The sequence below is a fragment of the Ahaetulla prasina genome, chromosome 13 (assembly GCF_028640845.1).
Source record: "Ahaetulla prasina isolate Xishuangbanna chromosome 13, ASM2864084v1, whole genome shotgun sequence".
NCBI classification, from domain to species: Eukaryota; Metazoa; Chordata; class Lepidosauria; order Squamata; family Colubridae; genus Ahaetulla; species Ahaetulla prasina.
In genome coordinates this window covers 21603416-21618913 of record NC_080551.1, presented here as the reverse complement: position 1 = coordinate 21618913, position 15498 = coordinate 21603416, and the positions used below count along the sequence as shown (strand labels likewise).

General features: G+C 38.9%; 1 protein-coding gene across 1 annotated transcript in view; it reads left to right on the top strand.

The window, feature by feature from the left end:
• Window positions 1–13317, top strand: part of NPTN (neuroplastin) — a 30114-nt gene extending 16797 nt beyond the window's left edge. Inside the window, exons 7-9 of the mRNA XM_058155830.1 lie at window positions 10299–10320; window positions 11573–11646; window positions 12234–13317. Coding sequence (XP_058011813.1) covers window positions 10299–10320; window positions 11573–11633 — 83 coding nt within the window. The 3' untranslated portion in view covers window positions 11634–11646; window positions 12234–13317. The remainder of the gene's footprint in view (window positions 1–10298; window positions 10321–11572; window positions 11647–12233) is intronic.
• The last annotated feature ends 2181 nt before the right edge of the window (window positions 13318–15498 follow it).

The window sequence follows — 15498 nt, the reverse complement described above, 5'->3', positions numbered from 1 at the left end:
ATAAAACTTTTTAAGATCTCTTGACTGCGGATACTTGCAACCTGCCTTTTGCATGAGTAAGATCTAATGCTTTAAGTGACTAAAACACATCGTAATGGAAAGCTTTTGCTCATACTTGCATTTGAAATGGTAGAGATGGGTAGGTCCACTGAACCCCACAGACATCCCATAACTATGCCGTAATCTTCTGCTTGAGACACCTTGGAGGGAGCGAAGCTTTCATCTTAACTTTCTTCCCCCACTGAACGTAGCCCATTCTTCTCAGTATGATTGTTTCTTTCCTATTATTATTATTTGTGAGGGAATAGAGGGTCTATCCTACCTTCTAACTCAGTGTTTCTCCAGCTTAGCAACAATAAGATAGGTGGACTTCAGCTCTCAGAATTTTCCAGCCAGCTTTGTCTAGCTGGGGAATTCTGGGAGTAGAAGTCCACCCATCTTACAGTCACTAAGGCATAGAAACACTCCTAGCTGACAACTAGCTGCCTCTGTGGACCTTATTGTCACAGGCCATAGAGCACCGAAAATAAATGGCATCTTTCTTTTAAATGGGGAAATTATTTTAGAGATAAATTGTTGTTAATTCCCATCTAACATCTTGAATAAGATGTTCATGACGTAAGGGCTCATGTAGGCAATACAAGACATTAAATTGCAAGTATACAGAAATGAACACTGCCTAAACAGTGCGATAATTCTGGACTAGCCATTTAAGTGAAGAGAAAATTTTTAAAAGCCTGATCCTGCCGATAACAAATGCTGAAGGTGTCATAGTGGATTCCATCTGACAGCCCTGTTTTTGCACAGCCACCTTGGCAAAGCTTTTTGAAATAAGCAGGTCAGAGGGAAAGCTGCTTTCGTATAAAAATGGGCCAGCATTTTTATTATATGCACAAAGTCCAGTAATTTATTTATTTAGGAAACTTATATTACCTCCTACTCGTTCACAGCGACTCTAGGAGGTTTACAAGCAATAAAAACATAGTAGAGAAAATAAAATAAAATCAAACAATAACCCCCACTTCCAATAATGGCAGTTTTTGTTTTTCCAGTTTCCAAAAGTCTATTCCGGCTTGGCTATTCATTTTAGCTTGATCAACTGGAATATAGTCTATATTCAGAAATATACAAGTCAATCTTTTAAACAGTTCCCAATCCCTCTTTTTAAAAAGGCCCTTTTCTATTTTATTGTTCTGCTTCTCTAGTTCATCCAGCAGTAGCATTAACCGTGTTAACCATGAGAGCTTATACAGTGGCTCAAAGAAGATTGCTTGCTTGTATGTTTGTCTACTACTACGGACCAATGCAAGTTCTTTCCATTCAGCCAAAGGAGGTGGGTGGAAAGGATTGTCTGTTTCTGCCACAGCTTCCTGGGCAGACAACTTCTTGATAAGAAAGGATAGGGTGTGGGCTGGCTGGTGGGGATGGGGAGTTGCTAAGCCTCTTCACTTGTTAGAAGACGCAAAGAGAATTGAGTTGGCGCCAGCTTTCAATTCGGCATGAAAGCAGTTGTGCATGGTCTTCTTTTGAAGTGATCGTTTGGTTTGGTTTGACAGCTGGATAAGCATTTGCTGACGCTGGACTGGTCTCCCGTTTGAAAACATTTCTAGACAGATGCATGTGCCAGGAATGTGTGTAGACATTCTTGAGAGTCCCTTTGGTCTTCTCAATTGCTTGAAGAGTTTGCTTCCTGACTGTGACAGGGATCTGGTCTTGGGACAATGGGGATAGCCTTAAGGGATGTATTTTCCTCGCCTTTGCCATTGAAGCTTCCTTCTAAGCCTTGGAACTTACCGGAACTTCCTTCTTGAGTTTCTGAAGAACTTAATTTCAAGCCTTCCTATCTCGGGAATGAATGGCTGTTTGTTTGTTTGTTTGTTTTAACCGTTTCAGTTTTTGCACTAACTGTCGGAAGAGAGAATATACTAACAATCCGAAGAAGCCCGCTGGGTCAGTACTCCCACACAATGATTAAAGCCAGGAAATGCTGAAGGAGAACTTAAAGCCTAAAGCCCTCACTGGCTCATCCGTGGGTGTGCTTCTTTAGGTTTAAGGCCACACAATGCATCCTTGAGTCACTTGTGGAAGCCAAATTCTAGCCAGCAGATGAACATAGAACAAAGAACTCGAGACAAACATGCACCCATTTGTCTTGTTTTAAATTTATATGTAATTAATTCAGAGAAAGATGATTAACAGGACCGCTCCTGATGCATTATGATTTTTTTCCAGCTGCAGTGGAGGATATCTGAATCGGGCATCCCCTACGTAGATGGGGGCACATGATTAAACAGAAATGATTTGTGAATAACAGTTACGCGTAGCAGTTAATTCATTGTCCGACTTTGTCACAGTGAGCAATTAATATCAGGTCCAGGCCTGCCATCCTCATTGCCTGCAGGATCCCATTTTGAGCATCAAAACAAAGAATAGGAAAGCTAGAAGCCACCCACGGGTAGACCTCGACTTGCAACAGTTCATTTAGTGACCATTCAAAGTTACAACGGCACTGAAAAAAGTGACCTGTGTCCAGTTTTCATACTTACAACCATTGTAGCATCCCCAGGGTCATGTGATCAGAATTCAGGCACTTGGCAATAGACTCAGATTTATGACGGTCACAATGTCCCCGGGTCATGTGATCCCCTTTTTGCCACCTTCTAACAAGCAAAGTCAATGGGGAAGCCAAATTCACTTAACAACCATTTGATCAATTTAACAGCAGCAGCGATTCACTTAACGGCTGTGGCAAGGAAGGTCATAAAATGGGGCAAACTCACCTAACAAATGTTTCACGTGGCAACAGAAATGTTGGGCTCAATTGTGGACTTAAGTCGAGGACTACCTGGATTAGACAATGCAATTAAACAGATAATTTACTATGGATACATACACGATATATTAGTGATTCCGAGGGTGTGAGGTTAATCTCCTGGTTTAATCCATCTATGGCACCTATGTCTACTCCATTTTTTTGGAACTGCAGCCTCCAAAATTCACAGCCAACTTGCTGAAAAAAACAATAATAAATTTCCCTATATAAATGGCCAGGACTTGACTGTAACTCTATTTTGAGCTCAGGGCAGCATCCAAAGGCACCTCCATCTCCGACAACACCAAATCAGCATAAAAATCTAAGGTTGCTTTATTCAAAAGGAATGTTTCGCTTCATTGTTGACATATTTATGCTTTCTTTCTCTTTGTGGCATAGTTGCATGCCATGTGTGGAGAGTATTCTTCGATTTAGCTCTGTTCTGATGGTTTTGAGAATCAGGCTGGCCTCAGTCGGTTCCTTCTGCATTCCCAATGACAAGGCAGACTGAATTGGGTCCAGGTGCACCTGAGACATCCTATTATCACCTGGGTTATTCTCAGTGTAGTTGATGTTCCCTATGTGAAAACAGCCATTCATTCTTAACCTTGACTTTCCAACGTCCCACATTTTGCTGTTTCTTGGAGCTACCCTGAGGAATTTCCTTCTTGGCTTATCTTACGTGCAAGTCAACAGCCACTGATTCAGAGAGCACAATATCCTGCAAATTTTGATGTATATAACACATACTCGCTGCATGCTTTTGCTATGTTGTGTTGAAGTTTAAAAAAGCAGTGATGCGTTTCTGCAGTCATTGCTTATGAGACAGGCAGAGCAGGTCTTTGTGATCGTTTCCAATAGCTCACTGGGCTGTAGCTTTTGTTACACAAACAGGGACATGCTTTTGTGTTGCAGTCAAGTGGTTACTTTCCCTTCCTCTGGTCCTGTTCCTTTCTTCAAAACAATTTATTAAATAATTTCATTGTATCAAGTCTAGTGTATGTATGATGGCTTCAGTGGGAAACATAAATCTTTCTATTGGATTAGTGATTAATCAACAAACACGTGCTTTTCTAGACGATGTGTGTACGAGGAAGTAAAAACTTTAGCTGGTTTTCTTCCAGCTCCTCTCTGTGTTAATTTTAACCCAAGCCAAGGTAGCATGTTGTTTTCCTGTTTGAATTGTTTTGCAAGTCGGAATAAAATAACAGAATGCAGGATTTTCTTTTCTTGGCAGGGCAGCTATTCCATTTTTACTGCATTTTGTACTACGATTTTTCTTGGCTTAATCCTGGTTATAAATAATAATATGAAGAAAGCAATTTAAACAGTCCTCTTTTCCTTCCTTTCTTGTCACTTTGGCACTCATCTAATCGCCTTAGCAAAAAAGTAGGTTATGCTTTGTGCTTTGCTTGCCTGAAAGCAGAGGAATTGTTTCCTGCCACTGAGGTTTTCTTATATGCAAAACGCACAAAAAAGCCAAAGCTTCATGAGCAGCTTTGCCCTTTATCCCAGATGTTAATTTTTATAGACGTTCTTTCCAGTCACTCGGATTGATAATGGCCAGAGGTTGCTATTGTTAAATACCAGTAATGTCTCCGGTGTCCCCATAGGCAGATTTCCACAGAAATCCTGTCCTTAAAAAACATATTTTCTAAAGGTTCTGCATTCTTGCCCAGATTAGTTGTTATCTGTGGAGTCCTTGGTGCTTGCTTGTTTTCTTGCAGACATTTCATTTCCCAACTAGGTGCACTGAAAATGTTATCCAGTTGGGTAATGAAACGTCCTCAAGAAAACACCAAGCCCAGAGAGCACCAAGCACCCCACAGTTCAAACCTGAGCCACAGAATTCTCTTGCATTGGTTAGTTGTTACCTTTTACCCACAGGGTCCTGTCCTGTGCTAGTCCTTACTCCCACCTCACTGTACCCGTGAGACACTCTGACACATGAAGAGTTGGCTAGTTCTCAAAAGATCTTTTCTGGTATATCGAAGTCTGTTGCTAAGGCTGCAAATCTCTCTGTTTTGTTAACTCTTTCCTTTTAATCTCTTACTAACAACAGCATTCAAGCAGGGGAACGCTCCTGGCTAGGTTTTATGATGATGTTGGACCAGAGAATTCTAAATGCAATTCAGTCTTAAAAACACATTTTTAAAAAATATTTTGTGCCTTATCCTATCTGTGCCTTACCTTATCCTAAAGAAATTGGAAACCAAGTTGCCAAGGTAGAAGACTTAAATGAGTACACACTCCAACAGATAACTTATTAGAATTCCTACAATATTAAATCTGCTAACTTTCACCTGAAAGCCAAATCCTTTCATTTATTTATTTTTTCTTGGGTTCAGGCTGTTGGATCAACCCTCCCGAATAAGGCTTTCTCCTTGTTCTCTTGTTTTTTGTTTTAATTTTGGGTACATAAGTGCAGTTACCAAATATGCTATGCTTATATTACTCCATATCTTGTTAGTTTATTTGAGTGCGGCAAGCATAAACATTAATATATTGTGCTCCTTATTGGTGTATTGCAGAAGTACTTACAAAGTGGAATACAACATAAAACCTGAACCACGCAATAAAATCTAGAGAATTTTCATCAGGCCTTGTCCCTTAATGCTTTTTCAGAATTGGTTGTATGAATTGATACCCGGCTATCTTCATTAAAAATACTATTTATGTATTCCATGCATTTCATTCTATTGATTCAATATGCCGATCCTAAACGCTGTTTATCAAATGTCACGTCAAAGCTTCTGTTTTCCGTTCTGATACCTGATTTAGAAAGGAAAGGAACGGATCTTTATAGAGTATCTTGAAAACCTAAAACTGAATTTCCAGTCTTGCAGTTGATATGAACTGTGCTTAGAAGTCATTTTTTGCCTATTTGATGTTATCTGGAATACTGTTTTGCTCTTTATATAAATGAATTCAGACCACTTAACTTTTTCAGATCTTTCTTTTGCATTAAAGTCATTTTTTTCTTATAAAAAATAAACGTTCATAGATTCCAGAAATACAAAAATGTGCATATTAGATTTTATATAGCTTTGTATTTTGCATGTGTTTGTCATGATATATAAAGAAAACATTTTGTTCTTGAAGACTTGCACATATATGCGCATAGCTAGTATGTTTCTTTTAAAGTCGGAAAAGACAGTTCTATAAAGATTTTAATATGTTGCACATATGTGCGTTGTAGCATACAATTGGGCCATTTATAGGAAATGTCCCCTAAATATTTTTTTTGGTATGTTTATTTTGTGCATTTGGGGCTATTGAAATGTTAATCAAATTATTCATAATAATTTCAAATGTTCTTGGCTTTTACAATAGTTTCCCCTGAAATATCTGTATTTTTTGCCTTTTGTCCGTCCTCCTTCTAAACAATAATATCCAATTTAATGTGATAGCATAATCTTCTGTAGGTTAGTTTTTACATGAAGTCCTCATTTAGCAACCATACGTAATATCAGCAACTTTGTTAAATACAGCGTTCACCAAGTGAAACCATAACGGAGCTTACAATCTGGCTTCTGCTTTCTTTCGCCATATATGCCTGGAAAGGCCACAAATGTAAAGATTGGTCCTCAAAGTACTTTCTCACCGCTGTCGTAACTTTTGAACCGTCGCTAAACGAGGCAGCCGCTAAACGAGCACTACCTGTCGTATTTAGGATCCTAGTTGGCATTGATTTATGGACCTCTGCAAGAACACCCACTTAGCAACTGTGCATGCAATGTGGCCTCTCTAGGAAAAAAACGGGCATTTGATTCCTTCTCTTTTCACGCCGTGGCTCTTTCATTGGGAAGGTGTTGCTAACAGAAGGAAGAGGTTCCTTCATTCATTTCCCCCCCACCCCCCACCCCCGTTTCTAATTTTTATTTTGCTCTTTCCTCATCAGGTCATGTGACAGGTCAGAAATAAGAGACCTAGATCTAGACTGAAGAGGGGTGTGGGGGGAGATTTCCAGATCTAGGTCTCTTGAGAACATCTATACATGTGTACAATAGCTCTTCTATGCTAGGGAAGTACAGAAGGCAGACTCCCGATTATAGATTCCTACTTTATAAGCCCTTCTGTTCCTTTGGCAGAGGAAAAAACAAAACAAAACCAGGTTTAAAATAAAATTACTGATTAGGCTGGTCTTAAATCTCTTCTACCTTCCCCTGAGCCTAAGCAAAGTTCCTAAACCTCATTTTTTTTGGAAAAAAAACCTGACTGTCCCACTTTTATACATATTTCTGTATAGGATTTCTGCTTGTCAAGTGCAAAAATTCAGCTTGAGTGGTGTGGCCTAGAGATGGAGCTCTCACCTCAGAATCAGGAGGTTGCGAGTTCGATCGTAGATTAGAGGCAGATATTTGTCTCTCTCTGGGCACAATGAGAATATATACTCAATGCTTGGAATGCACTAGCTGACTCTGTAGTTTCTTCCCCAAACCCTCAAAACTTTAAGCTTAAATTGTCCACTGTTGACTTCACCCCATTCCTAAGAGGTCTGTAAGGGGCGTGCATAAGTGCACCCGCATGCCCTGACCTAATATTCCTTTTTACTTACTCATTTCATGTATCCAAATTATGTTTATACTTTTACCTGTTATCTTATATATCATTGACAAAATAAATAAATAAATATTCTGAACAAAACTCCGCATTGGCATCAGGAAGGGCATCTGGCCAGTAAACGCTCTGCTAGCTCCATTCAGTAGCCCAGACTCTATCCCGCAAGGGATTATGGGGGTCCTTAAAAGAAGAAGACGACGACGATGATGATGTAAAAATTCAGCTTGTTATTTAAAAACAAAAAAACCCAAGATGGCTGCTTGGAAGGCTTCATAGAAGCCGTCCTTTCTTTGACATGCATGTGTTCTTCAGAGGTCCTGCATTTCGGTTGCGGACTAATTTCTTTTTGTATCCTAGAGCCGATGTGTAAAAATGAGAAGTTGGGAGTCTTTAACTTGATGACGTCAGTGGAATGAATGCAAGAGAGGCAACTCTGGTCTGATTGGATGGAGCATAGGGAACATTTCTTAACCATCCAGTTCAAATGCTAGCAAATTAGAGAAATTACTAGAACCTGCTGAGTAATATTGTGATTTGTCAGTTACTATGACTTCTTTTTTTTCCCCCCTTTCAATTGCATCATTCCTTTAAAAAATGGTGGTAAGTGAGATGCTTTGCATGCTTTGGAGTTTGTTTATTCTCCGCTTCAGTCTATACAATGCACAGTTCATGACATTAACACTTTTCCTTAGTTTTCTTCATTCCCACCCACCACTAATTTGGACTTCAGTTTGCTATCGAACCTCCATTTTTTCTAATTTGTTCCATTCCTTTTTTTTTTTTTATTGCTTTTATTTCCACCACCCCACCACCCTCCCTTCCTATACTTCCGTTTCTCCCCTTTTCTGGTCAACTTCTCTAGGGCTCTAGTCCTTCTTCTTTTTTTCTTTCTTTTTTTTTCCCTTTTTTTGTCTTGTCACGTCCTGTATATGGTGGGATCGGATTTTTGTAAAGGTGCCGTAGCTGACCCAGGAGCTATTGACCGAGAAAGGCTTTCTATAACAGCCACGCTTGACTTGACTGGACATAGAAAGGAGAAATGGCCATCTCGCCAGTCCACGATCAAAGAGTTGCATGTCAACCGAACCGCCCCCCCCTCCCCTCCCCCGAGCTCTGCCAACCTAATGCATTCATGTTAGAGCATCCATCTTGCTTTCTCATGTAAAGTCCGAACCCAGTCTTGTTCCATTTGTAAGCTCATTCTTGTCCCACCTCCGTGTTTGAGGACCGCTCTTGTCTCAGGTGGCATAAGTTGGAGCTTTGTTCCGAATGCGTTGGCCAAACGCTCCCTTCCCCTGCCCCCTCCCCCAAAAAACCCTCCCTTGTTTCAGGCTGCTGTGATTGAAGCGAGGTTTCGAATGGCAGAATGGTGGTTTTTGAACACGGAACTAACCCTAACCCTGCTAATTCCTGGGAAACGAAAACTAAGGATGTTCCTGAATGTCAGCACCAGCAAAGCTTCTATATTAGAGCGTCTCTCTAGCTTAGGCTGCCTTTGAGATCTTTGGGTGGGGGGAGGAATTGAAAGATGTTTGTCGGAGGGGCAGCTTAGTTCTTTATCGTAATGTGCTTTCATGTTTCCAAACCTGATGTGTCTCTGTATATCTCCATTGTATATACAGCACATTGATGTCTGATTGTCCTTACTAGTCCTAGTTCTCTGTACCTTGTTCTGGTAGTTTGCTGTGAGTAGCAGACTTCTGTAGACACTGGTGTGTTATTTTGACTGTCCAGCTGTTAGTTTGTGGTTAGCTCTTTTCTTTTTCTTTTGTTCTTTTGTTCTTCCTTTTTTCCCCGTTCTGGTAACTGTGCTAGCGGTGGCTTAGCCACTCCGTTGCCTTAAAGATACTGATGGAGTAATGTTCAGCTTGGGCCAACATTACTCCTAGTGTGTGCTCATGCAGTTGCTTACACTGTTAAAGACTGTAGTTTCCATAAATGCTTTGTGTGCCTTAAGTCCCCTTGTGGAATCCTGCTGAGTTTGTATCCAAACCACAAATTTATAAGAAAACGTCTTCTTTTTTTTAGCTTGCCAACTATCTATCAATAAATAAACTAGCAATGTATTGCAGAAAAGGTTGCCAACAGAAGGTATTCTTATGGATTGGGAGTTTTTTTAATTGCTTAAAATGTGCCTCTCTTTTTACTGGGTGTAAGGTAAAGTACAAATGAAATAAAGTACAAATGAGTTGATCACGAAGAAGCCTACATGAAAAAGGATTATTATTATTTTCCTAACTTCTAAAAATTTATAAAGGGACAAATTTCTGGCCCCCCCAGGTAACAAGCTGCAGTGTCTGTGATGTGTAATAACTACTGGGTAATATCGTTTGTGTATGAAATCACAACAGAAGCTTGCTGCTTTTGGAAGGGCTGCTTTGCGTCAGTCAAAATTCTGAAATATTTTATTCAGGACTTCGAGCAAAATGGCCGAAAGAGACAGGAATTCACACCAAAAAAATCATGTACCAAGCGTTTCTGGGGAGAGTCAGACGGTGGGAAAATAAAGCATTGATTTTAGAAACAAACAGCAGGATTTTACAACTGAAATGTTGGTTTGTCTTCTCATCTCTCTCGTAAGATTGAACCACTGGAATTTGGGGACAAGATGAGTTATATATCCACATTTGCAAGAATCTGTCCACTTAACAGTTGCATTTTTCAATGATAAGCATTCAAAAAGTGTTGACTGAAATGATTTTGAACCAACCTACTTTGTCATCTAAACTCAAATCCAGGAGAGAAAAAAAAAACCCTTCATGAAATCTTTGCAATTTCAAACGGAATGGCCTTTTAGATAAAGCTCTTTATTGGTAGACAGTGATCTTTTGTACTTATCCCACAAAATTTTACCTTAGAAACTAAAAGCTTTTTTTTCCCCTTCTCTCTTTCCTTCATTGGAACACCATCCATCCTCTTGCAGATGATGAACCAGCTGGGCCAATGTAAGTATTTAATGGACCTGATCTTCCTATCGCAGTCGGTTTTGTGCTCTTAAATGTTCCATCTTTCAGGCAAGTATATATGAAGGGAAAGCAAAATATTCCAAGGCAGGAATGAAATCCGGCAGGTTCTGACATGTTCTGGGGAACCGACAGCGGAAATTTTGAGTAATTTGGAGAACCAGCAGATACCACCTCTGGCTGGCCCCAGAGTGGGGAGGGAATGGAGATTTTGCAATATCCTTCCTCTGCCACACCCACAGAACCGGTAGGGAAAAATTCTGAATTTTACCCGTGCAATGAAGGATTGTTCTTTCGAGAGTTAGCATATAACGAACACTTCCACATTGCAGAGAAAAGTCCTGGGCGTCACCCAAAAGCACTGCTTCTCAATCTTGGCCATTTTAAGATATGTGGACTTCAATTCCCAGAATTCCCCAGGGATGTGACATTCAAGAAACTATCACGTTGGATCTTTTTGTTCGTTTGTTTTTGTTTGTTTGTTTGTTTACTCTGGCCTTTTAAATCTCATTGCAGATCAGTCGAGATGTTTTTGCATATAATCTTAACTGTCAGAAATGGGAGGAACAATAGAAGTGGGGATGTCAGTGGGGTTGCCATCTTGAACAGAGTTATTTTGGGGAGGGGGGAATTACATAGAACAAACTCTTGAGAGTGGTGCTTTTCAAAATAACAGTCTTAAAAAATAACTGGGACAAAAACCAGTGCCATTGTACACAAGTGAATGTGATTGTAAATGATGCATTCAGCTGCCACTAAAATGATTGTTCTGGGAAGCCATCTCTGTTCTGTCTACAAGGTTTTACAATGGTTTATATCAGTGCTTCTCAACCTCAGCAACTTGAAGATGTGTAGGCTTTAACTTCCCAAATTCCCCATCTTAAAGTTGCTGAGATTCAGAAACACTGATCTAATGGCTCCTTTCCTTTCCTTTCCTTTCCTTTCCTTTCCTTTCCTTTCCTTTCCTTTCCTTTCCTTTCCTTTCCTTTCCTTCCCTTTCCTTTCTTTCTATCTTCCCTTCCTTTCCTCTTTCCCTTCCCCTTCTTTCCTTTTTCCTCTTTTCTCTCCTTTCCTTTCTTTCCCTTCCCTTCCTCCTTTCCTTTCCTTCCCTTCCCTTTCTTTTCTTTTTCCCTTCCCCTTCTTCCCTTCCCTTCCCTTCATCATGTGGTAGATATTGTTTTGTTCACAACTTCATTTCTCCCAACTTAATTTGGATGTCATTTTGTTTTTGTAGGAAAACTAATTCCACAAACAACCATAAAGATAAAAATCTACGCCAGAGAAATACAAATTAAAAGCAGTGCTAATGTAAGTTTGTATAAAATGTTTCTCAGAATTGTGTTCTCATATTTATTTGGTTACTTATCCACCCCTGGGTTTTTGAAAACGCAAAAGGGCTAAATATAATTTGCATAAGTCTGGAGTTATCTGTATATCAGAAGTTATTTGCAGGTTAAGAAGCACTAATGCTGAATAGAGTCAGCCCTTCTCCTGAATATTTTTTTTTACACATTTTCGGCTGGTAGGACAATAAAAATCAGACCCACATCACACCCAGATCGGGCACATCTATACAGGATTATAATGATCCGGTGTGGGATGCTCTTTAAAAAATATTGGTGAGCCTTTTTAAAAAACAAACAAACAATGACTCCACCTTTTTCATATAAACAAAGAAAACCCATTATTTATGGTTTTTATAAACACTGACACAGCTTTCCTGACAACAACCAACTTGTAACAAAAGCTTGTTTTTACATTCTCCCATTCTCTCTATTTGTGTTCAGAACTCCTTTTTGCTGATTTCTGAGAAAAATGGGGAGGGCCTATAATTTTGTTCTAGCTTATGGCAATTAGGAATTTCAGTCATCGCTAATTTGTGATTTGTTTTTCAGAGCTTTACGTTTGAGAGACTGATAGAAATGCCACCTGCTAGACTGAATATCCGATGGTTGATTTACAAACTCCATTTTTCTCTGATGCTTTTCTTTGAAGTGAGCAATGGTAACTGTCTCAAGCATGCCTTATTTAGCTGATACTTTTACTAATGCTTCAGAATAGAGGATGTAAACTATTCTGGGCTTGATGTGCTGTGGGAATGTTGCTTTTTCCCCCCCTTCGAGAACATTTAAGTATTACAAGTAAGAAGTCCAATCATGCATGCAGCAAATCTCTTTTTTTTTTTTAATTTAACTGTAGCTGTTAAAAATTAGCTCTGAAATGCACCTGCTGCCATCTAGTGAAAACCTTTTGTAAAGTACAGCGAAACCTAAAATATATACAGTATATATTTATATTTGGAGGGTGGGGAAACCAAACTACAGTGAGTATTTGACTTTTAAGCTGCTGAATTCATTCCTGATATTGTACGTATGAGAGATTTATGTCCAAGTATGTAGGAGGAATAATGTAAATCTACATTTGTCCTAAGGGCTCAATCTGTACAGAAAGAATGACATATCCTATAATTATAAAGTGCAGGATTTGGGGGTAGTCCAGAAGATGACGAAAATGGAATACAGTGAGACGCTTTTCGTTTATATACATATTATAATGGCTTTAATTTTGTTTTTCCTTAAATTATGTATATTTCTCATCTTTTTTTTTCTTTTTTTTTGCACTGATGGGTTCACAGTCTTGTATATTCAATTCAGGCCGAATTTTATAATTTCTTCTCTCTTTTTTTGTTTGTTTGTTTTAATGCTGTTGGAAACAGCATCACGGCATGGTGATATTCTATGCAACTGGTTTGTTTCAGTTTTGACATTAATTCATGTTGATTTAGGATGACTGTAGAATCGCAGACATTACTGGGTTCTTAGACTATGGGCGTACTTGTAGATGCATGAAACTCGTGGTGTGTAAAATTGTTGAAGTGCAACAATAATGTATAAAAGGGATTCCACTGTTTTTAAAAATAAAACCTAAATAAAACCTTAGCTCTGGGACCATTTTTAAATTGGAATGTTCCTGATCAAATGAGGTGGCTTCGTGTCATTCTTAGTCCTTTACTGTCTCCTCAAACAGTTTTATCAAATCAAATCTTTCTTGTCAATGCACAACATGTGTACAATGAGATTGAATGAGACTCCCTTGGTAAAGGCCCCCCCCTCCCCCGAAACACAGAATATATCTCAATAACTCAATAAGTAAAAGAACCCAGATAAGTAATAATTAGCGCACATTCCCATATACATATGTGTATATAACATTATATTATATTACACTGGTATGAACATGTCACACTAGCCCTGCAAGTCTATCGTATTAAACCTAATTGTGGTGTTACGTTACGTTCACAGATAAGAGCTATTTTTCAGCCTATTTGTTCGGCTGGCTTCTATATCTCCTGCCTGATGGTAGGCCACAACATTGGCTTGCCTGCCATCCGGGATTACGATTGCAATATGGGCAAGTATATATATTTTTTAAAAATGCCTAAGGAGTCAGTTTGATGTTGTGGTTAAAGAATTGGCCTAGAAACCAGAAGTTGGTGAGTTGCAGTTCTACTTCAGGCAAAATCCCCTGGGTATTCTTTGGGTCAGTCTCTTGCTCTCAGCCCAGCCTACCTACCTCACAGTATTCTTTTTTATTTTTTAATATTTTATTAATAATTCAAGTTTCAAAAACAAAAACAATGGACATTGCTCGACGTCTCTGGTTTCTACCGTTCACGTCTAATTTGAATTAATAAATAATATATTCCTTACTCCATATACAAGCTTACATATATCCTACTTCATTACATGTCAAGTATACAATATTACTTTCTAAACAGCTATACACATATCCAATAAACCTATATTTCATTCACGAGTTCAATATACATTGACATATGTATTTCCAGACATTCACTAGTGCTAATTCTTCCTCTTGTCTAACCATTCGTAAAATTTACTCCAGATTTCATAATACATTGATTCGCTTTTATCTTTGAGTTCTAAGGTAAGTCTATCCATCTCTGCACAGTTGAAAATTTTACATATTACTACTACTTCTGAGGGTATTTCTTTACACTTCCATTTTAGAGCAAATGCTAGTCTTGCCGCTGCTAATACATGTAATGTTAAATAGGTTACATTTTTATTGTATTTACCATTTATCATTCCCAATAAGAACAATTCTTATTGGGAAAGGGTAAGGAAAGAGGAGTAAAGAAGGAAGAAAGTAGGTAGGTAGGTGGGTAGGGAGGAAAGAAGGAAGGGAGAAGAAAGGATAGGAGGAGGAGAAGAAGGAGATAGAGGGTTAGAAAGGATGGTAGTGAGAAGTGGGAAAGAGGAGGGGAAGTAGGAAAGCGAGGAGAAGGTGGTGGGGGAAGTTTAAGAAGGATGAGAAGGGAAGAAAGGATTAAAGGGGGGAGTGGCAGTCGAGCAGCCCTGACTGAGTATAATTTGAGTATAGGACTGATTGTTGGATAAGTGATTGTATTGTACACTGGTCAAATTGTGGGAATTATTATGGAAAAATAAAAAAAATTTGCAAAAAAAAAAAAAAAAGAACAATTCTGGCTTAACTTCTATTTTGACCATCAAAAATCTCTTCTAGCCAACTCTTTATTTGCTGCCAAACTACCTCGCAGGATTGTTGTAGGGCAAATAGGGATGGGAGCATGACTGCTTTGAGTTCTGTCTAAAGTGATATTCTTACTTTGGAAAACATCGCTTTTCAGAGCGGTGGGCAACAAATTTAAAAAAGGCTGGATAAAAGAAAAATCAAAAATAAAAGGGAGTGTATATTCATATTCCATTTCTCTATAACTGTCTGGTTTGGTTCTGCAACCCAACAAGAAAGACACAGACTTCAGAGGATCATTAGAACTGCAGAAAAAACAATTACTACAAACCTGCCTTCCATTGAGAATCTGTATACTGCATGAGTCAAAAAGAGGAGTGTGAAAATATTTACAGACCCCTCGCATCCTGGACATAAACTCTCAACTCCTACCCTCAAAACGACACTACAGAGCACTGCATACCAGAACAACTAAACACAAGAACAATTTTTTCCCAAATGCCATCACTCTGCTAAACAAATAATTCCCTCAACACTGTTAAACTATTTACTAAGTCTGCACTACTATTAATCTCATCTTTCCCATCACCCATCTCCTTCCACTTATGACTGTATGACTATAACTTTGTTGCCGGTATCCTTACGATT